Below are 24,609 nucleotides of genomic sequence, written 5' to 3' on the forward strand. Positions count from 1 at the left end.
AAAAAGATCCAGTGATGTCTGGGTAGTACTATAAACCAGCTACATCACTGCTGCTGTTAAATTTGCTTCCGGACATCCTGCGCTTAAAATAAAGATACTGTGGTACTATACTCTATCTAGTATTGTACAGTAAAGTACACAAGAGCGCAAACACTTGCAGAGGATGCACATATATGATAATATATGCAGACACGTGAACTAACCTATGTGATTAGATGCGGGGAAAGCATGGAAAGCATGTTCGCATCTTTGAAAGTTCACGCCTTTGACCGGTCACAACTTGAAGGTTGGTATGTAGGGGACTTACCTACTATAGTTCCTGTGCTTGGGTTTAGTCCATACTGTAAATACCTTGGTGGCAAAAGGAACCTGATAGGGAGCACACAGATAACACATATTTGCTGAAAAACAACAGTAAATATAAAGCAGGACACTGAACTGCTTACGACCACAAGCCTTGCCCTCTCCAAGCTGATCTGACTGTGCAGCAAATTTTGCCAACTTGCCAGAGAGGCAACAACTCTAATGGCAGAAAAGCTGCTCAACTTAGCAAGAAAGGGTTACATTCTCATGTCTCCAAGCATCCGAAACTCAGATCTCAAAGATTGTCTAGGCCGTCCTTCAGCGGAGCGAACTCCCGGCAGCAACGCCCAACCTCGGGTGGGCGGGACCGTAGAAATCTACCCACTTAACCCGAGGACTCCAGCTCCATCCGACCCGGCCTCCCAGCCTAGCGAGGTGGAGAGCCGGGTGAGGGGCGGGGGACGCGGCGCGCGCCCCTGGCCTGCCCCGCCCCTCGCGTGCTCCTCTGCAGGGCGCGCCCGGCCTGCGTGTCCTCGCGCCCACCCCTCCCTGGCGCGGCTCGCCCGCCGCCGCTCCAGCGCACGCGCGCGGCTTAGCGCAGGGCGGGGAGAGGCGGCGGCCGCGGGCGCCCGGCCCCGAACCTGTCAGACTCGGGAAGCCGGCCTGGAGCGGCGGGCGCTGCAGGCTCGAGGACCGCCTCGCTCCTTCGCGGCCCCGGGCCGAGATGTGCGAACCGGCCCCGCGGAGCCGGCCGGGGGAGGGGAGATGAGCGGCGGCCCGGCAGCGGCACCCCAGGTAGAGCGCTGCCCCCTTTCGGAGCCCCGGCGCCCCCCGCCGCCCGGGGCTTCGGAACTTGTGGGCTCTGTCGGGCCCCCTATAATTTATAATGTTCCGTTTGCCACAGGATGAGGAGGGACGCGCCGCAGGGCCCCTGGGAACTGGCTCTCGAGTGAAGTAAGAGTCGCCGGCCATCCGCCTGCACCCAGCCGCTCGGCGCCGCGGCCGCTCAGCCGGTGCCATGGCCGGATCCGGCGCGTGGAAGCGCCTCAAATCAATGCTGAGGAAGGATGATGCGCCGCTGTTCTTAAATGACACCAGCGCCTTTGACTTCTCGGACGAGGTGGGCGACGAGGGGCTTTCTCGGTTTAACAAACTTCGAGTTGTGGTGGCCGACGATGGTTCCGAAACCCCGGAAAGGCCTGCTAACGGGGCGCACTCGGCTCTCCAGGCCGACGATGACTCCTTGCTGGACCATGACTTACCTTTGACCAACAGTCAGCTGAGTTTGAAGGTGGACCCCTGTGACAACTGCAGCAAGCAGAGAGAGTTGTTGAAACAGAGAAAGGTGAAAACCAGATTGACCATTGCTGCCGTTCTTTACTTGCTTTTCATGATTGGAGAGCTTGTAGGTGAGTTGTGTTGCCAACTCACTTTCCACTTACCTTGCCTACTGCTTTTGGGTTTAAACTTGCTTTTTAGGAAGCTTGTTATTTATCAAGATACTGATCTGGTGATGTGACGAGGCCTTACAAACTGCAGATCAGCCTAGGTACAACATAAACTTCCAAAGATAACTTTGACATTTTCTAGTTCTCTGAACATTGTGTCATCTACTGTAAAGTTAAGGACATTATCTTCATTATATACCATGTAACTTCCTGTTTCAGAAAAAAAAAATCTGATAAAACACTAGGTTAATTTTTGCAACGTTTAAAATAGTAAATGATTCTAAAATTACTTAGAAAAATAACATTTTACTATATGAAGGGACCTTACTGAATACCTGCTCCACCTTTTTTAAGAGATCTGAGGGCACAGAGGTTAAATAAATTATGAGGACACTTAAGTAAGTGAAGATTTACATCCCATTGTCTTGATTTTGTTTCCCTCTACAATTGAATTTAGTGGTTGTTTACTATTTCCTTTTGTATTTACATCCAGGAAATTTGCATAGCTAAATACTACTACTGCTAAGTCACTGCAGTCGTGTCCGACTCTGTGAGACCCCATCCCTGGGATTCTCCAGGCAAGAACACTGGAGTGGGTTGCCATTTCCTTCTCCAACAAATACTACTAACTAAACTCAAAGTTTTTCATTTTAAGGAGGATCTGAAAGCCAGAGGTCTTCCCCAGATTTTATGAATTTGGCTTTTTCACTTTTTAATTATTCAAGTAATGCAGTTTTACTATAAAATACATTCTCCATTTAGAGATTAATTTCAGAGTCACTTTAGTGTAACTGCTAACTTATCTAAGTGATAATTGATAAAGTGACATTAAAGAAAGGACATTATTCTCCTGTGTTCTCCTTTTTTATATTTTGCCACACCCTGTGGCTTGTGGGATCTTAGTTCCTGGACCAGGGGCTGAAATTCTGAGGTAGTCCTAACCACTGGACTGCCAGGGAATTCCCTCCTGTGTTCGCTTAATGATGAACCATGATGAAAACAGAGGAAGCTGTCTGGATTTAAGATGCTGGCTGGAGGTTATGTGCAGAAAAATTATGTACATTTCCTAACTTGTTTCATACCACTCCTCCCCAGTGCTCACTTCAGCCTTTCTAACCTTCTTTCTCCCTTTAACTCACAAAGCTCTTTTCCTGCCCATAATGCCTTCAAACTGACTGGCCCCTCTAAGTCAGTGGCTTTCAAACTTTTTTGATCTCACTGTAGTAAGATACATGCTTAACATAGTGACCTGTGTAGGCATGCATGCATACATCTGTAAGTATGTTCAGACACATACACATATGTATAAATGTATGTATCACTAAAAAGTTGCACATCATGTGATGTGTTCCACTGTTTTTTCAATTATGGTCCAGCCCATAATTGATTTCATGGTCTATATAAGGGTCACAGCCCGCAATTTGAAAAACAGCTTTATATGAACTGCCTTTTCCCAAAACATTCTTGGATGACTTCTTGTCATTCATGTCTCATCTCAAAAGATACCTCTTGGAGACCTTTCTGACTGACTATAGGTCTCTTCTCCCCTGTTCCTTCCCCCACTTTAAAAGCCCTCAGACTATCTTGCTCGTATATTCACTTGTGTAATATCAGTGTCCACTGAAATATAAGCTCAGTTACCAGCACACAGCACAAGGACTAGCAAAGAGTATACATCTAATACATTTTTGTTAATTAATAATTACTGTTCGAGAATTATAAATGTTTACACTGTAAAGAAAGGAGTGGAAGCTGAGATCAGATAAGGTATGACCTCAGCAGACTGAGTCAATGATGCCCAAATTCACATGAATATGGAGTCATTCAGTTAATATTTAATATTTGAAGTTAAATCACATTTAATCACAATTTCTCCCCTTAAAATTAGAGTTTACACCTATAAAAATTACTAGGATATAATTGCCCTGACTTACCATTTTTTAAGTCTCTTACTTGGTAAATGATGTTTTGCAAAAGCTACAATAAGCATTTCTTTTCAAATACCAACTTAATATTCAAGTATGAAAATCTTGTCAAACACTGTAGAGATGCTAGTACTTAGAATAGACATTAACAATATTATTCAGAATGTTACTTAGAATTAAATTGTATATAGTAGAGCATTTATTACAATGTGGCAAAAGCACTTAAAAATAAAGCATCTTATGTAGAAAGTATGGAGTAATTTTTAAAATGAAATAATTTAAAAATCTGAAAGAGGAGACTTGATTTGAATCTTGGGTTTGCTCTGGGACATTAGTCAAGGTCAGTTCTTTCCATTCAGCAAGTATTTCTTGGTATACTTACCTTGTACCAGGCAGTGTGCTGTGGTGTTCCAGACATACAATGGAGAACAAAACTATTATGATCCCTACTATCTAAAACATTTAATCTAATGTTTGGAGGACATTATGTCCTCTTGTAATGGAGGACACAGATGTTACACATGCAAGTAAATTTAAAATGCAAATGGTTTTAAGTACTGTGAAGAAAAAGAACAAAATACTATAGGACATAGTAATCAATAGGACATGGTTTATGTATGAGCCAGATACAGTTAAACCAAAAAAAGAATATTAGGAGTTATTTAAGAAAAGGGACTGGAGGAGGACTTTTTTTTCAAGCAAAGAGAACAGCAAGTTCAAAAGTCATAAAACCAGCAGTTCTTTAAAAGGACCTAAAAAGACCAGTTTGGCCAGAATACAGTAAGTAAGAGGGAAAGAGGTAAGGGGCCTAGATCAAGTAGGTCCTGATAGACCATTTTAAATGAGTCTATTCTTTAATTCTAAGTACAGCAGGGATCCAGTGATGGCTTCTGAGTAGAGACTGACATGATGGGATTTACTTTCTTGAAAGATAACTCTGACTCTTATATGGAGAGTGGATTGGCTGGTTCAAGAGCAGAAGGAAGTATATTTTCACAGAAGTCCCAACAGGAAGTGATTATGACTTGAAATAGAGTGGATGGAGAAAAATACACTGGTTGAGAAACATTCTAGAGGTAACTGTGGCAAAACAGCTAATGAGTTGAATGTGAGAGTTGATGGGAGAGCAATATCAGGAATGATTCTGAAATTTCGTACCTAACCTGCTGAGTGTATGGAAATGTGTATCCTTTATGAAGCAGGGAAGGGAGAAAATACAGAACAGGATTTAAGCATGGGCTCAAGGGTTGTTTTACACATGTTAAGTATTACAGGTATGTGCAATAGCCATGCAAAAATGTCTAGTGACCTCTTATATGTAAGTCTGTCATTCAGAAGGGAGGTCAAGGTAGATGCCATAGGAATAGAAAAAATTATCTAGAGAGCTCAAGTCTTGAGGAACTACAACTTTAGAAGTTAGACAGAAGGCAAACAAGTATCCCAGAACTGAAGAAAAGAGTATTTCAAATTGGAAATAAATAAGTTAAAGCTTCTGAGAGGCCCAATAAGATGAGAACTAAAATATCCTTTGGATTTAGTAACAGTTATTGACTGCTCTAACAGCTGCATGGGAATGAAAAAGATATATGTGTATGTGTGTGTACATATATATGTACACACACATACACATATATCCACATACATATATGGAATATATACATATTATCTCCACATAGATGGGGAAAACTGGAAAGGAGACAATAGCAACACAGACTAGAAAGGAATCACATAAAATAGGCCCAAGAAAGCCAATTCCTAAACAAGCAGTGGGGAAAACCAAGACCCAATCCAGTTCATACTAGTGCATCAGAAACACCTAGATAACTTGTTACACAAATTGCTGGACCAGAGTTCCTAATTAAGTAGTTCTGGGATAGAATTTTCTAACAAGTTCCCAGGAAATGCTGACACTGCTGATCCTGAATACTACAAATGAGAACTGCACTAGAGAATACTAAGCAGGACTGGAATTGGTTGTATCAGGTACCCTTCTAAGTGGGTAAAGAGGAAGGCTAAAATAAGGAAAGCTTATGAAAACTTGTTTAAGGAAAGTTTATGAAAAGTCAGATATAATAGTGTAATAACAGAATAAGTATCCATAGAGATAAAATGAGATCATGAATCTATGAAACAAGAATAGGGTATTCGTAAAAAGAAATTCAGAGTAGAAAAAAAGATTTTGAATAATAAAAACATTAAAATATTTTTTAACTCCAAACAAATTAGAAGGTGAATTAAGATAGTCTCTTACAGAATAGAGCAGAGAGATAAGAAGATCATGTGAGAAGAAAGGCAAGAAAACTAGTATGTGAGTTCAAGTTCCAAATAATAGGGGTTTGGGGAACAGAGAAAGCATAAGAAAGAAATTAGTAACATAGTTTAAGAAATTTTCCCAGAACCAACAGGTATATATATAATTACAGACAGAGTCAATAAAAGCCCAAATTGGATGAAAATAATACCACACCAAGGTATGTCATTGTAAAATTTGAGAAGACTTATTTATTGCTTCAGGCAACTGGTGTGTTCAACAACTGTCTCTGATTGTTTTCAACCAACATTCACTGTGGTTTGCACCAGGGCCAAGTTCCAAGTCAAGTCAAATAAAAAGAACCTTGCAAGTATAGTCTCTGAGGGAATTACCAGACAGGTCAAATAATGACAATTTCCTAACGGTGGGGCTTTTAATGACCTTTAAGTCCATCGAGGATGTCCCTGGTGGCTCAAATGGTAAAGAATCTGCCTGCAATGCGGGAGACCCAGGTTCAATCCCCAGGAGAAGAAAATGGCAACCCACTCCAGTATTCTTTTCTGGAGAATCCCATGGACAGAGGAGCCTGGCTGGCTACAGTCCATGGGGTCACAAAGAATCAAACACAACTGAGCGACTAACACTTTCACTTTCAACTCCATCCTATTCCTTACAGTGGCTGTCCGGCTGAGGTTTTCACTGTGGTTACTGCTTGTCAGTTTCCAAGGCTACCATGGAATTGAAGAGGGAGAGATTGGGTACAAAGCAAGCTAAAATGCCACAGAGCTACTGAGCTTCTTACCAAGGTTGAGCCTTTTTCCTTGAATAAATGCTACCTGTATCAGCCTTTGTTTAATTAATTTCCATAGTTTTCCGAAAGCTGGTTTGGACAATTTTTGCCCATGTTCCATGCCTTGTATGGAGGAGATGATTTTCAGAGGTCCTTACTCTGCTTTCTTTGCTAGTGATCGCCACATGTGGCTCTTTAGGCTAACTAAAATAAATTCAATCCCTTAGTTGCTCTAGCCATATTTCAAATTCTCAAAAGCCACATGTGACTAGTGGCTACTCCACTGGCCAGCGCTGATAGAACATTTCCAAAATCTCAGTTTTATTGGACAGTGTGGTTTTAAGGTATTATCTTCATTTTATAGATGAATAAATTGAAGCTTAAAAATGATTAAGTAACTTGCTCAAAGTCTCTGAGATTTCAAAGTCCTGGAAGCCTGGTGTGTTGCAGTCCATGGGTTGCAAAGAGTTGGACACCACTCAGCAACTGAACTGAGCTGATGCTATTAACCACCAAGCTGTATTTTCTCTCAGTGATTTCCAGCTTTTTCATGTCAGGGAATACATAAAAAATGGTTTTTGTATAGACAACACTGGGGTAAATGGATGTACCTACAAGATCATCAGCCCTACTTCTGCTGTCCTTGGCTCTGCACACTCATCCCAGGAACAGGGGAATCAATAGCTCAGCACATTTAAGTGTCACAACATCCTGATCATGAAGTTCTGCAGTACACTGTAACAGTAATTCTCATAGTGTGGTTCCAAAACCAGAAGCATCATGACGACCTGGGAACATGTTAGAAATGTAAATTCTCAGGCCTCATCCAGACCTACTGAATTAGAAATTCTGGGAGTGGGGTCAAGAAGTCTGTAGTTTAACAAACCTTCCAGGTGATTGTGATATACATACAAGCTTGAATACTCTGTATAATAAAAATTTCTTCTCTGAATGGTGATAGGAAAATTGGTTGACCATAATGGAACTAAATAATAATAATAAATAGTGTACATATATTACGTGTGTGTATATATATATCACATATATATAAAATAAATATAAATTTATATATACAGACATAGATATACACACCCAAATATATGAAATATATACATTATTATCATTTACTGGAAAACCAGTACAAAAAAATTGTTTTCTAAATGCCATCTTTTATCCATTAGGAGACACTGCTATTTATATCTGAGAGAATCAGTTATTTTTTATCTTTTGTTTTGAACTATTGAATACCTTATGAATTTCTTTAGTTTATGTTCAAACCCTCCCAAATTAGTGAATACCTACCTTTTGTTCAGCTTTATTATAATATTTAGATATGGTGGTTATTAATTTCACTAACAGTACTCAGTGGTAAATAATATGAGCCAGGTTTGATCCCTGGGTCATGAAGATCCCCTGAAGCAGGGCATGGCAACCCACCCTAGGACTCTTGCCTGGACAATCCCATGGATGGAGAAGCCTGGCAGGCTGCAGTCATAGGGTCGCACAGAGCTGGACACATCTGAAGCAATAAGTGGCAGCCGCAGAATTAGTAGGCTGAGTAAAAGCTGAAGTGCTAAAACATAAAACTTCTCTTGTGGTAGCCCCCCTTTAGTGCCTCTTAATTTTTTTAAGGTCATTGATTCCTCAGAGAACCTGCTTCTAGAAATGGACAGTCTCACCAGAAAAAAAAATATGCATAGTTAATGTTTTACATAAAACTTCAGGATACTTTGACTTAATTGCCATAGGATAACTATTTAGTTAACTTTAGTTGTAAGTTCATGTTTTGTGAAATGTTGCATATTTGGGGTTTGATTGCTTATGTTTGTTATTTTAATTAACTTATTCCTTCTTTTCTGTCACCCTTACTCTAAGGTGGATACATTGCAAATAGCCTAGCAATCATGACAGATGCACTTCATATGTTAACTGACCTAAGTGCCATCATATTGACCCTGCTTGCTTTGTGGCTGTCTTCAAAATCACCAACCAAAAGGTTCACCTTTGGATTTCATCGCTTAGGTAAGTAATTGGGCGTTTCTTTATTTATAAAATTTTATAGTAAAATCACAATGAATTATATAACCTTTGATTAACTAAAGTCTTTCTGGTGATAGCCTGTTAGAACAAAGCCAATGAAAATAGACAAATAGGAACACCTCCAAATGCATTATGTGTTATGCATTGGCCTAGGAAATAAAGCTGTTCAGATATATTTCTTCAGATATATATCTTCCAGAGTACATTCAGTTCATTCAGCTAAATAGCTTACACATCTAAAATTACATGGTAATCAGGTACTTTGCTGACAGTCCAGTGGTTAGGACTCTGTGCTTCCACTTCAGGGGGCACAGGTTTGATCCCTGGTCAGGGAACTAAGATCCCTCATGCCATGGCATAGCCAAAAGAAAAAACTTATATGATGATCATTAATCTTCAAATGTTGTTCCCTGTGTCCTGAAGATGCTAACAGAAAAAAAGTTTACCTTCAGTTTATTGAACCAAGCAGAACTATATGTATTTAATTCATCAGTGAGTGTTAACTCCTTTCTTTCACTTCAGGCTTTCCAACCAAAGCTACTGTAGTCCAGGTTTGGGGTACTACTGTAATCTGTATAACATGCTGCATGGCTGACCTTCACTGTGGCCATTAACTGTAAATACAACAAAGATTCTCTGCTTGACCAAACCTCCTGAGCCATCTCCCAAGCCCATCTGTGTTCTTCCTTGTAAAATCTAGTTTTAGCAAGAACCTTGGCAAGCCAATTTAACAGAAACCCCATTCTCAATATTCGATAGGTTATCCCCAGGTGATGTCTCATCAGCCTGGCTTGTTTTCAGCAAGACTTCCTATACCAATCTCAATGGCTTCCTCCAACCTTTAATAAAGTCTTCTTTACTACATTTTAACAAGTGTCATAGATTTTTTTTCTTTAACAATGCACACAAAGTTTATTTTCCTATTTTGAATAAATATTAATATTCAATTAAAAGAGGTTAAAATCATACATTGTTATCCACACAGCTCTTCTTCTTGCTTGTTTTTAAAATTTTTACATATTTTTAAAATACATGTAGAACAGTCACTTGAATTAGTATATGAAGTGCCATATGACCAATTTTTGCATTTGCTTAGAACCTAAAAATTGACATTTAAGTAGCTTCAGCAAAGCTGGTCTTAAAGAACCAGAATTAACATCTTTTGTAGAGACATTGACACTTTGGGCTAATATGGTAATCAGTATCTCCCCTTCTTTGTTACTTTTTAGCCTAATCTTAACATGTAGGTTTCATATAATTTAATAGCTGAGTCTTCTGGTGTAAAACTTGATGTTGTACGTGAATGGCTGTATCCCAAGTAGCTATCCAGGTCATAACTTAGGGAAATTATCTGGCATCCCCGTATCTCAGCATCCTCAGCTGCTGTACAAGAGAGGTAAAGCCCTGAACAAGGTCTTTCTGTTATTTGTTAAGCCAGTGCACAACACAATGCATTTGGATGTGTTCCTAAAAAACTCCCACTGCTAACTCACACATTATACATCCATTTGTTTACTGATTGCCTTGGGGTTTGTAAACAGCTTCAAAATGATTCTCAAACTTTAATCTTTTTGTGATGTAAACTCCTGCAATTTAAGATCAGAACTCAAACATAGCATCATGGAATGGGGATTTTAATTTTCTAAAGAGAGTACATTCATTTTAGATTGTAGATCCCTTGGAATTCTAATGAAAACAGTGGAATTCTCCCCTAGAAATGCACAGTAACATAGAAGGTTCTACAAGTGATAAATTAAGAACACATAATCATGGAAATTCTATTAAATGTCAAATAAGTATTTAATATTTATTTGGTCATAGATTATAAGCGCTATGGAAAGATGAAAGAAAAAAGAACTGACTGGTTCTATTGTATTTCTGTATATTTCTACAGAAAGTCAAATTTTTCCCTTTCCTTAAAAGTGACTAGTTCAAGATGGTGGACTAGAAATCAGCATTTGAGACAGGAAATACGTTTCAGTAGGAAATACAGAGTACCAAAACAACAAAGAAAAGCAAATGGCTGGGTAACCAATAAACAGGAAATTTCTGGAAGTCAGAAAGTAGATGGGAGTGGGTTGAAGAAAGAAACAAGCCAAGGAGCAGCAGCCTGGAGTACATTTGGGCAGGAATGGAACTCCAAAGAAGACTCAGGGACAGAAATGGCAGAAGTGAGAATTAGGGCTTAAAACAAGATTAACTGAATGGCTATAAATGAGAAACTGCTCCTACTAGTCAGTCCACTATGTCCCTACCTTCTTCCCATCCCCACCTCCCTCAGGCAGTCTGCATTTCTCTCCATGTGAACACAAAATAGTTCTAGAAAGAAACTGAGCCAAATGTTTGGAGAAAGCTGAGGCTTTTAGTGTGAATGTTGATGCTCCAAAATAAATCTTTCTCATCCTAGAATTCAGGGTTCTGCAGCCTTAGAGTTTGGTTCCCCACATACTCACGCTAAAGTAATACACTCGTCTCAGTCTGTCCTGCTGTATACCCCTTATTCATAACTATTTTAAATAGTTATGTGTTATCCTTCCAGCATTTATTTTTTGCATAGTCCTGTCCTTCTACCCTAAATGTGAACAGACAACCAAGGATCTTTTAGGAAATGAGAAAAATCAGCAGCATGAAAGAAAGTTTAAAAAAAAAAAAACAACTAACAAAAATTTGTCCTACCTGAAAAAGAGGTGACTTAAGAAACAGAGGAAAATGACTTAAATTATCTTATTAATATACTCAGTATAGTAAAACAATAAAATATTTTGAAAAAAGCATGTAGAAAAAGCTCTTTGAAATTGAAATATTACAAAAAATTAAAAAAAAATTTTTTTCAATAGGTCTAGAAAATATAATCAAGAAAGTCTTCCAGAAAGAGAAATGCCATATGATAATATTTATATATGAGATCTAAAATATGATATAAATCAACCCATCCATGAAACAAACAGACTCACAGGTAGAGAGAACAGACTTGTGGTTGCCAAAGGGGATGGGGGGGTAGGGGCTGGGTAGGGGAGGGACAGAATGGGAGCTTGGGATTAGCAAAGGCAAACTATTATATAACAGGATGAATAAACAAGATTCCACTCTATAGCACAGGGAATGATACTCAATATCCTATGAGAAACTATAATAGAAAAAAATATGAAAATATATATATGTATAATTGAGTCACTTTGCTCTGCAGAAGAAGTTTACAAACATTGTAAATCAGCTACAATAAAAATTTTAAACAGTAGTAAAAAAGAAAAAAAGTCTCCCAGAATACAGAACAAAAATAAATAAAAACAGGAAGAAAAAGTTTAAAACTATAAAAGAATGATCTGGAAAGTCTGAAGTATATTATTAAAAACCTCAGAAAAAGAGACTTAAAAAGGAGTGACTGCTTCAGCATTATAGGGTTTCTTTTTCGGGCTGATGAGCATGTTCTGGAATTAATGGTACTTTAATTATTGCACAACCTGTGCATATACTAAAACCCACTGAATTGTCCACTTCAAAATTGTTAAAGTGGTAAATTTTGTCATTTGAATTTTATCTAAATTTTTTAAGTCATCTAAAAAATAGAAGGGAGAGGATTATTATGATACAGATAGGTGAGTATTTTCCAGAGCCAAGGAGAGAATCACTCCCTCATGCTAGAAGGGCCTTTTGAGATCTTTTTCTTCTTTGTATTCCAAAATCTTACAAGGATATAGATAGATAAGAACGTATTTCATTATCCTGCTCTTTTAAGTAATGAAAGAGAAACTTATGATGATCTGAGGAGGATTAAAAAGGCAATAAAGGTATGTAGAGTTGAACAAAGCTATAAACCGAAGCAGTGGCTGTCGTCATGTGCTATAACATTCCACAGCTTCACAAGTAATCCAAGTTCTCTAGGGGAAGGTATGTTTACGTTGGATGCCTTTAGACAGCATGCCTGTAATGACCTCCCAACTACCAAGATTTGGGGATTCAGGTCCTAAAGAACTTTTCGGAAGGAATTCCCCCTAAGAAACTTCTGTTTGGTTACTGTGCTGTTGAATTTTGTCTTGCTTTGATGGCATGGGTGATAGGAGTTGGATTTTTCTTTGTTGATTTACTTTGTATATATGTAAAACTGTCACAGAAGTCAAAAATTAATTTTTGAAAGAAAAGATTTACTCGGAGAAGCCTTGCTTTCATCCTGTCCCCTCCAACCCATCCTTCTGCCCTACTCCTAATTAGCAACCATTCTAATTACATTCTGTCTGTCCTTCCAGCATTTCCTTTTGAAAGTATAAGAAAAAAAATATGCCACTCCCCGCCACCCTTTCCTATGCAAAGGCAGCATACTAGAGGTGTGTGTCTGTGGATAAGAATTAGATACTAGTAGTATCATACCCTAAATTTATTTTCTTTTTGTCTTCTCATAACACTTTCAATTCAGTTCAGTTCAGTCGCTCAGTCGTGTCCGACTCTTTGTGACTGAACCGCAGCACGCCAGGCCTCCCTGTCCATCACCAACTCCCAGAGTCCACCCAAACCCATGTCCCTTGAGTCAGTGATGCCATCCAACCATGTCATCCTCTGTCGTCCCCTTCTCCCGCCCTCAATCTTTCCCAGCATCAGGGTCTTTTCAAATGAGTCAGCTCTTCGCATCAGGTGGCTAAAATATTGGAGTTTCAGCTTCAACATCAGTCCTTCCAGTGAACACCCAGGACTGATCTCCTTTAGGATGGACTGACTGGATCTCCTTGCTGTCCAAGGGACTCTCAAGAGTCTTCTCCAACACCACAGTTCAAAAGCATCAATTCTTCGGCACTCAGCTTTCTTTAAGTCCAACTCTCACATCCATACATGACCACTGGAAAAACCATAGCCTTGACTAGATGGACCTTTGTTGGCAAACTAATGTCTCTGCTTTTTAATATGCTGTCTAGGTCGGTCATAACTTTCCTTCCAACGAGCAAGCGTCTTTTAATTTCATGGCTGCAATCACCATCTGCAGTGATTTTGGAGCCCAGAAAAATAAAGTCAGCCACTATTTCCACTGTTTCCCCATCTATTTGCCATGTAGTGATGGGACTAGATGCCATGATCTTAGTTTTCTGAATGTTGGGCTTTAAGCCAACTTTTTCACTCTCGTCTTTCACTTTCATCAAGAGGCTCTTTAGTTCTTCTCTTTCTGCCATAAGGGTGGTATCATCTGCATATCTGAGTTTATTGATATTTCTCCTGGCAATCTTGATTCCAGCTTGTGCTTCATCCAGCCCAGCGTTTCTCATGATGTACTCTGCATATAAGTTAAATAAGTAGAGTGACAATATACAGCCTTGACGTACTCCTTTTCCTATTTGGAACCATGTCCAGTTCTAACTGTTGCTTCCTGATCTGCATACAGATTTCTGAAGAGGTAGGTCAGGTGGTCTGGTATTCCCATCTCTTTCAGAATTTTCCACAGTTTATTGTGATCCACACAGTCAAAGGCTTTAGCATAGTCAATAAAGCAGAAATAGATGTTTTTCTGGAACTCTCTTGCTTTTTTGATGATTCAGAGAATGTTGGCAATTTGATCTCTGGTTCCTCTGCCTTTTCTAAAACCAGCTTGAACATCTGGAATTTCACGGTTCACGTATTGCTGAAGCTTGGCTTGGAGAACTTTGAGCATTACTTTACTAGCGTGTGAGATGAGTGCAATTATGCGGTAGTTTGAGCATTCTTTGACATTGCCTTTCTTTGAGGTTGGAATGAAAACTGACCTTTTCCAGTGCTGTGGCCACTGCTGAGTTTTCCAAATTTGCTGGCATATTGAGTGCAGCACTTTCACAGCATCATCGTTCAGGATTTGAAATAGTTCAACTGGAATTCCATCACCTCCACAAGCTTTGTTTGTAGTGATGCTTCCTCAGGCCCACTTGACTTCACATTCCAGGATGTCTGGCTCTAGGTGAGTGATCACACCATCGTGATTATCTGGGTCATGAAGATCTTTTTTGTACAGTTCTTCTGTGTATTCTTGCCACCTCTTCTTAATATCTTCTGCTTCAGTTAAGTCCCTACCATTTCTGTAACACTTTATACATGTCTAATAGCATTTATCACATATTTATAGATATTTTTATGAGACAGTGTCTCCTTCTAGACCATGAATTAAGTAGGGACAAGAACATAAAATACGAAACTCTATGGGTCTGGCACTAATAAGTGCTGTATAAGGTATCATTCATCCAATTGTTACATAGTCAAAGCTGAGTAAATATGGATATGAAAACTGAAACAGATAATCTAGTGATCCTTAAATCATTTGTTTTCAAAGTTAAACCAACTTCCAAACTGAGAGTAGGAGAATTTTTTAAATTTTGGGACAAAACTATTTGGGACTTGAAAGCATTTATCTATAATTCTGAATCGGTTTATACTCACAAACTCTAAAAATTTATTTACAGTAACATAGCTGAGTTGTGTAGCCTGGCTTGTAGGTCCTTCAGGCTAATTAAGAAACTAGTCAGAAGGGAATTTCTTCTCCTTATCTTAGTCAGGGGTTGATCCCACATCTGAGATCTGCTCTTTCACTAGCTGTATGACCTTTGGGAGAGTGACTTGACTTAACTATGGGTTTCTACTGTAAAATAGGGATGATAGTACTTTTATTGCAGAATTGTTAAAAAAAAAAAAAAGACATAATTAAGGTCGTATAAGTTCCTAACGTGATACCTGGCACAGAGTAAATTCTCACTAAAAGTTAGTGTCAGCCTTCTTTTCCTTCCCTCTTCTATCTGCCAGTTTGTCATCTTTTCCAGACTTTCCTTATCTTTCAAAATGCTCTATGCTTCAAAACTGCCTGCCTCCCCCGACCCCAATGAAAATTCTTGTTTTTTTCAGCAAAGCTATCTCAGCGAGGTAGTAGGAGAAAAGTAACATGATTCACCCTCATGATTAACAATTTTTAAAGATGTGCTTTATAACTCAGGTCTTTAGTAACATTTGGGGCAGTATAACAAAGTTTATTTTAGCAAAAATGGTTCAGTCAAGGAGAGAGAGGTAGTTTCAGATCTGAGGGGTAAGCCCAGCTGGCTGTTGCAGGAGTCAGTTCCATTCTGTTAGCGCTTTCTGTCCTTTTTGTGAACTCACAGGTTGTATAAAATCATTCAGGTTTTTCTTCTCCTTTTTCTTTTTTTTCTTTCTTTCTTACATTTCAGTGAGTTGCAATGGCAGCTCTTTTGTGAGAAGGTATGTGAGTTATTTTTAAATGCCTGGATTTATTTGACTGTGGTTATGTCATCTTATTCTGGATGTTAATAAAACTTAGACCTTCATGAAGCCACACTGTAGAAGAAATCCCACAAATCCTTAGGAGGAATAGCATTATGTCTCAGGGGACATGCTATTCCAAAGAGGGGCAGAAAACTTTCTGCTTTTATCCTCTGTGGATTATGAGGGTAATTGACTTTATTTGGCTTTTCTTCCAGTTCTTGGGCTGAAGAGTCTGCAAGGATTAGATAAAGATAGTGGCCATGTGATAGGACTGTAATAAGCAGAGTTGTCTGTATTTGAAATAAAATGCAAGATTAACTTTGGTAATGCAGACCTCAGCCTAGGTTAACTGTGAAGTGACATGCAGGGATCTTTTGTAGCAATGTGTCATTCTACTGAGCACAGACCTTGCAGATCTGACTAGATGGTGGTTGTCCTGAGGTAACTGTCTGATTATAATGCTAATTCTACATAATTTGTTATTTTTCCCCTGATACTTACTAAAGGAACAGAAAGTATTCAGCTAAACAAATTTCTTCCCCATACATGCAGCCAAAAAAAAAAAAAAAACCCTTCTCTTTTCCCTGGTGATTCATTTCAACAACTTCCTCCCACCCCTGACAAAAGTTATGCCTGTTTGTCATGTTCACATCTTAAACGTTAATTCATATTACATGAACATATATAGGAAAAGTATAGGTACGTGCTAGAAATGGGACAGGTATAAGACATCAGTCAACACTGGATAGCCACAAGTCGACTCAAGAGCACTGGGCACTGTGGGTGTGGGGAGGAGGGAGTGGTCAAAGGCAGAAAACCAGGTGATTTAGAGTAGGAAGTGAGAGAATCCAAAGATACATTCTTTGCAGTTTAGCTTTTAGTATCCTGGTGGCAACTGTGGGCCCCTGAAATCCTATGAGATGTCTTCTTTGTCCTGAGTTCATCCTCATCTGTGGACGAGATGAAATAAAAATACTAGTTTGGAAGTCCTAGGCAAATCCAGTACAGCCCACTGCTTTTCCTTCTTTTTCCTTCCTATCTGCTTTTAGAAGAATGTAGAAAAGAAAAATAGCATAAAAGGAAATGGAAGAGACTATATCTCCATTCTCCTTCCCTACTCTTTTTTACAGGCCTCTGAAAGCTGAACTTTAGATGTTTGCTATTTAAGTTTGAGTCAATAGCAAGACAGTGTGTATACCTCAAGGGAAACAGACATTATTGGCATCATAGCAAAGATAATGGTTATGACAGGCCAGTACATCTGGGCAGCACTCATAAAAAAGCAAATATGCTTGGGTTGAGTGTGGTTTACATAGTTGAAGTAGATTGTTACTCATTCACTGAATAGGTGCTCGAAAGTTCCTGTTGAATGGGTAATATTATGGGGGGGGGGGAACAAGACAGTAAATATATACACAAGCACAACATAATCATAAATTATATTAAATGCTGTAAAGAGAAAGAATAAGGTAGTATGATGGAGAATAACAGAGGATGTCAGAGAAGGACTCAGTATTTTTCATATGAATCTTGAAAACGTCTAGTTTTGGCAACTTACTTGCATGTGCTCTCAGTCACCCAGTTGTATCCAACTCTTTTGAGACTCCATGGACTGCAACCCACAAGGCTCCTCTGTTCATGGAATTTTCCAAGCAAGAATACTAGAGTGGATTGCCATTTCCTACTCCAGGGGATCTTCCTGACCCAGGGATCAACCCTGCATCTCTTGCATCTCCTGCATTGGCAGATGGGTTCTTTACCACCGTACCACCTGGAAAACCATTTGGCAATTTACAGATGTGTTAAAATGTACAATAAACATTTTTAATCTATTATAGTACTATCAAAACTTGATAATCATCTGTGTTTTGTTCCATTTAATTTTTATTCTTACTATTTATTAGCTTTTCAAATCAAAACTGTTTGTCCTCTCTATGTGAAATTTAGGGTATATTTTGGTCTTTGTTAGATCATTGATCATAATAAGCATTTGTATGTCAGCTGAATGAAATGACCCAAGTGAGTGTTACAAAACACATATTCATTCATCTTACTCCATCCTCCAATGCTATCATTCAGCCAAGTAGAGTGATAAAATTATTTGTGTGTAGAATAAAGAAGCAAATTATGTTAGAACTACTATAAAATAGGTTTTCTAGAATTTCCATAAAAATCTCTTTCAAGAGTTTACCTATGCTAAATTTCCATTTTGTCAAGTTTATCTAAGATGAATAGGATAGTAACTTTCACAGAAACTAGGGTTTCAGTTGTGAAAGTTCCTGAGTCTCTTTTAGAAAATGAAAAATCCACATGTTGTATGCTCCTTTCATCTTGAAAAATTTTAATGTATGTTATGTGACCAGATACCAACCCAGGGCAACAGGTCAAGAATGAGAAGATTGGAGCAAATCATAATTTGGTTGTTGATTGAAAACGTCCTTCTCTCTCAAATGTGGGAGAAAACAATATCTTGCCTGCATTTATCTACATTCCATCATATTTAAAATACTACGAAAAAATTTTAAACACTAATTAGGTCTATTCATGATATTTCACCAAAGTTTAATTTATTCACAGTGAAAGAACTTTTTGTTCATTTTATCAGAATGATCATATGTCTACTTTTGGAAATTTTAGTTATATATGTTCCTGTGCCTTATACTTCTCAATTATAAATCTCAGTCCTAAAAATATACTCAAAATTTAGTTTCTTTTTTGCATTTATCAGTGCTCTGTTTAGAAAACATTTTGACAGATCATTAGAATAAAAAAATAACAGATGAATTCTTTGCTTTTCACCAGGGAAACTAAATATGAGTCACATTCCTATTAATTACTGAATAAGCCACATCTTTGGTAACAGTATCCTAATATGTCATTTTGAGAATTTCTAGGAATCAACTGAATCCCATTACTCTTAACTATGGGCAGGCATTAGGGTCCTTTGTGCTACTCATGTGGGTGAAAACTGTGTGGTGGAAAACAGTTTTCGGCTGCAAGGGCCTCGGGCCTTCTCAGGGGGGAATCCTCCTTGTCAAGAAGGTCATGCTTTAGTTTGACTTTCATTTTACTTTATTTTGAGTATGGTTTTGCCTTGTCTGAAAGTTCACAAAAAGATAATTCTCAGTGTTTAGGAAAACGATCACTGAGATGTGGGTGTTGGCACATTTAACTTGCAAGCTCTCTCGCTGTCTCCAGATGACAATATGTCTGAAATATTGCATGGGACATACTTATATGCAAAAATTGGTTGTCTATCTGAAATGCAGATTTAACCGGGCATCCAGTATTTTATCTGGAAGACCTCCTAGGGTCACAATGTATCTTATCATCCAAAAGACAAAGACACTTTTGAGAGTGAAATGGGACACTGATAGTAATTATGACAGGATAATAGGCATAAATTGGGGCTATCTGGGAAAACAGGAAAGTATGGCCAACCTAATTACAAAGTGTTTTGAAAGAATTTTTAATTACTGGTTTTAGATCTTCATAAGCAATCACATCTCTGTGTCATTAACTTGTATAACTGTTAATCTTTACAAAATGTACTGCTTTATAATTTCATATAACTGTTAATCTTTACAAAATGTACTTCTTTATAATTTCATATTAAAAATTTTATTTAGGTACCCTTAAAACTATGGTGTCCTAACTGTTAGCTAGCATCAACCTGGACACATGATTAAAGTTCTTTTTTTTTTTTCCAGAAGAGTTTGAGAAGGATTAAAGAGAATTAAAGAGAATTAAAAGAATTAATTAAATAGAATTAAGAATTAATTAATTAAGAGAATTAAAAAGAATTAAAGAGAATTAAAGTTCTATTTCTTCGTAAAATGAGGAGCCAACCACTAGTACCTGAAATTTTACAGTTCAAAATTTGTTATTTATTCTTTCTTTATATTATTTATATATGTATATTTTGCTGTCAGCGGTTATAACTTAACAAGAAACTCTATGTGTTTTCAGTCTTATATTTGGCTTAATTCTTTTCTTTTAACCTAGTCTTGTTTTTCGGGATTTAGTAAGTAACCTATTGTTCATATTTAGCTTAACCTTCTTAATTGTATATATACCCTTTTATCTTTCCTTACTCAGCCTAACTAACTTCATTCTACAGATCCATCCATAAATACGTGAGTACATACTATATGCCAGCCTTTCTGCTGAGTGCGACAGTAAATGTGACATGGAATGTAAAGTAGTCATGTCCTTACGGGGCTTAGAGCCTAGACTTGATATGGTAGTCTCTCCATAGCTTTGTGTATTTCAGTTGGTTTTTCTCTCTTTCTTATTGCTGTGTCTCCTTTAAAGTATGTTAATTAGTATGTCAGGAATAGGTGATTCATAGTTTTAAATAGGAGTTGTTGTGTTTTTTGTCTTTTTCTAACATCTGTTGATTCACAGAATTTTAGAGTGTTGGCTACATTAATGAGATGTCTTTGGGGAAGCAGCTTATTTTACTGCCAGATAGTTTTCTGTGTTGCAATTTATGAGGTAGAATAAAAATGTATCAAAGTCCAATATACTTGAACTGCCTGGGACCTTTGAGCAATGAGTTGACCCAGATAACAATTTTCCAGGTTGTTTTAACTTATAACACTTAAAGGTTTAATATTTGATTTCTTAAGAAAAATTTCATGTATTTTCTTTCTATTATTGTTCTGAGTGTCAACACTAGTTTTATATAATAATTATTTTTAAATGTACTTTACATTGCCCTATTTTAGTAATTTTAAAAAGATATAAAATGATTTCTACTTCTTACTCACATGGTGGAAAGCATGTATAGTGGAACATTATCCCTGTCTCCTAGCCACCCATTTCCTTCACAATCTGTTTTTATCAGTATTTTGTATATTCTTCCAGAGTTTGCATATACAGATCATTATTTATATATTCTCTTTCTTTTGGCAACAAATGCTAACATATCATATATACTGTTGTGTACTTTTCTTTTTTCACATAGATGATTCCTCATTAAAACATTAAGAGCTCGATTCTTTTTTCAGCTGCATAATATTCCATGCTACAAGGCTCCTACTAATCACTTTTTTTATTGTTTTCACTTGTTTGCTATTATATGTAATATTTGATAAATAGATTCTTAACATACCTCATTTTGTACACATGCAGCTCAGTTGACGTGAGTGTGTATGTCATTCCTGGAAGACGAATTCCTAAGTCAAAGTGCATTCATGCATACTTACACGCCTTTAAAAATGGGTTTGTTTTTCTTTAGTCTAAAGACAAATGTGTTTAAGTAAAAATTTAAAATTTTTCAAGCGTTACAAAAAAGAATAAAGTGAAAAATAAATTCCCCAAGCACTCAGTCTCACTTCCCAGGTATACATTTTCTTGTCAGTCTTTTCTTGTGATTATCAATTTGCATGATTTTTTTTCCTTTTTATTTATTTATTTGGCTAAATATTTATTTATTTGGATGAGTCAAGTCTTTGTTGCTACATGAAGAATCTTTGGCACACAAACTCTAGTTGTGGCGCGTGGGCTCAGTAGTTGTGGCGTGTGGGCTAAGTAGTTGTGCTTGGGCTCAGTAGTTGTGTGTGGGGTTAGTTGCTCCAAGGCATGTGAGATCTTAGTTCCCCATCCAGGGATCGAACCCGTGTCCCACTGGATTGCAAGGTGGATTCTGAACCACTGGATCACCAGAGAAGTCCCTTTTTTCCCCTGTTTTTTAAAATATAAATAAACCAACAAGGACCTACTGTATAGCACAGGGAACTGTACTCAATATTTTGTTATATTGGGGCTTCCCCAGTGGCTGAGTGGTAAAGGGTCTGTCTGCAATGCAGGAGACAGGTTCGATCTCTGGGTTGGGAAGATACCCTGGAGGAGGGCATAGCAGCCCACTCCAGTATTCTTGCCAGGAGAATCCCATAGACAGAGGAATCTGGCAGGTTATGGTCACAAAGAGTTAGACACAACTGAAGTGTTGGACACAGCTAAAGTGACTGAGCATAAGAGAAGAAAACCTGAAGAAGATATATATATATATATATATAGTACCGTACAACTGAAACTAACATGATATTGTAAATCAATTATAGTTCAATTAAAAAAAAAATATATATATATATATGACTATGGCTTCCCATTATGTATATACCATAATTTATCCATTAAGTTCCTTATTGGTGGGCATTTAAGATGTCTCCAGATCTTTTTTTATACTACAGGCTAAGCTACAGTAGAAAATTTTATAGATGTCTTTGCATACATATGGATGTGTTTCTATTAGATAGATTTTTAGAATTAAGGAATATATGCATTTTAAAATTTTGTTAGTTTTACTAACTCCTCTCCAAAAAGATAGTTTTATTTTATGCTTCTATCAGTATGTCTTTGCTAACTATGGCTGTTAAACTTTTTAACATTTGCCAACTTCAATTCAATTCAGTTCAGTCGCTCAGTCATGTCCAACTCTTTGCGACCCCATGAATCGCAGCACGCCAGGCCTCCCTGTCTATCACCAACTCCCAGAGTTTGCTCAAACCCATGTCCATTGAGTCGGTGATGCCATCCAGCCATCTCATCCTCTGTTGTCCCCTTCTGCTCCTGCCCCCAATCCCTCCCAGCATCAGGGTCTTTTCCAATGAGTCAACTCTTCGCATGAGGTGGCCAAAGTATTGTAAGGGGCAAAAAGGAATTATTTGAATTTCTTGTATTATGGTTGATTTTGATGCCTGTTTCTTTTCTGTATATTACTATTTGTGTCCTTTACCCATTTTTCTTATGGGTTGTTTGCTTTTTTATTGATTTGTAAGTATATCATCTATGGAGAAATTAGTCTGTGGCCAAGTATGTTACAAATTCTTTCTCAGTTTTTTTCATTTTGTTTGTAAATATACTTTGACCCAAAAATATAATTTGACCCTAAAGAGATGAGAAGGAGGTGGGGAGTGGTGGGAATGAATTAATAGAGGATCCAAAGCAAACCACTAAACAATTTTTTAAATAAGAAAAATAACATGACAAAAATAATATAATGCCTTTATCTCCTTAGAGGAAAGAAGATATAAATTAGAGACTGCACAGTATTTAGTATGTATGAAGTATAATAGCCATTCTGCAAATATATTTATTTTTTATATTTTTCCTTTCAGAGGTTCTGTCAGCTATGATTAGTGTGCTGTTGGTGTATATACTTATGGGGTTTCTCCTCTATGAAGCTGTCCAAAGAACTATCCACATGAAATATGAAATAAATGGAGATATAATGCTCATTACCGCAGCTATTGGAGTTGCAGTTAACGTGATGTAAGCTGTATTTTTTAAAAAATTTAATAAGCTTTATTTTTTAAAGCAGTTTTAGGTTCACTGCAAGCACTTCTCATATGTATGCCATCTCAACACATGCATAGCCTCCCCCATTATCAACATCCCCCACCAGAGTGGTACACTTGTTATTAATACAAGCCATGAGCTCTACACTGACACATCATTACTGCACAGAATCCATAGTTCACGTGAGGGTTCACTCTTAGTGTTAAACTCATTCTATGAGTTTGGACAAATTTATAATGACACTATCTACCATTATAGTATCACAATCTATATTGTGTTCACATTAATATTTTCAAGTACTGTGAACTTAGAGACTATTGTGTATGCATTCAATAATGTGCAGTGATATTTTAATATATTTTGAAGTTTTATAGTACATTAATTTTTCTTCTAAATGTTAATAAAATACTGTTGTGGAATTATATAAGTTTCTCATGGGTTTGCTCAGGTATACTGAAGTTTGACTAATAATCAGGAATTTAAGTAGGACAAAGTTTTTAAAATAACTTTTATAGTATTTTTATTTTAATAAGTTTTTCTAACTACCAACTTTTTCCTAAAAACTACAAAATCTTTAATACTTACTTAATCATTTGGACCAGGGTTCAGTAAACTTTTTCTGTAAAAGGACCAGATAATAAATATGTTAGGCATTGAGAGCCTCTTTTACATATACTCAGCTCTACTGCTATAGAACAGAAGCACCCACATTTAGTATGTAAACAAATGAGCATGGCTGTGTTCCAATAAAACTTTATTTGCAAAAGAAAAAGGAAAAAAAATGTATGAAAACAGGAAGTGAGCCAACCATGGTCTACAGACTCTGGTTTGCCAGTCCCTGTGCTAATGGCCTCCATTCATACTTAGAATAAATCAAAACATTTTACCGCAGCCATTTTGTTAGATCCTGTGTACCTCTCCAGCTCACCTCCTGGCACCTTGGTTACTTTATTCTAGATACAATGGCTGTCTTGCTTTTTAAAGCACATGGAGCGTATTTTCATCTTAGGGCCTTTGCGCTGTTGGTCCTTCTGTCTAGAACACTCTTCCACCACCACTTGCTTCCTGACTTCATTCAAGTCTCTACTCAGAATCCTAGTGAGGCCTTTCCCCATCACTGCCCATCACTCTCCATCTCCTGGCCATGCTTTACTTTCTCTTCAAAGCATTCACACTGTCAACCAGTACATTACGTATTTATTTGTTAATTCTCGGCCCTCTCTCCTGGAACATAAGTTCCATGGGGATATGTCTGCCTTACCACTATTTTGACCCCAACACCTAGAACAGTACTTGATACATAATAGGCACTCAAATATTAATTAAATG

The 24,609-nt window shown here is 37.6% G+C and overlaps 1 protein-coding gene across 1 annotated transcript in view; it reads left to right on the plus strand.

Moving 5' to 3' along the window:
- Nucleotides 1-922: 922 nt before the first annotated feature.
- Nucleotides 923-24,609, plus strand: part of SLC30A4 (solute carrier family 30 member 4) — a 32,781-nt gene continuing 9,094 nt past the window's right edge. Inside the window, exons 1-3 of the mRNA XM_043472088.1 lie at nt 923-1,712; nt 8,593-8,739; nt 23,100-23,253. Coding sequence (XP_043328023.1) covers nt 1,322-1,712; nt 8,593-8,739; nt 23,100-23,253 — 692 coding nt within the window. The 5' untranslated portion in view covers nt 923-1,321. The remainder of the gene's footprint in view (nt 1,713-8,592; nt 8,740-23,099; nt 23,254-24,609) is intronic.

This window comes from Cervus canadensis, chromosome 6 (genome assembly GCF_019320065.1).
Source record: "Cervus canadensis isolate Bull #8, Minnesota chromosome 6, ASM1932006v1, whole genome shotgun sequence".
Classification (NCBI taxonomy): Eukaryota; Metazoa; Chordata; class Mammalia; order Artiodactyla; family Cervidae; genus Cervus; species Cervus canadensis.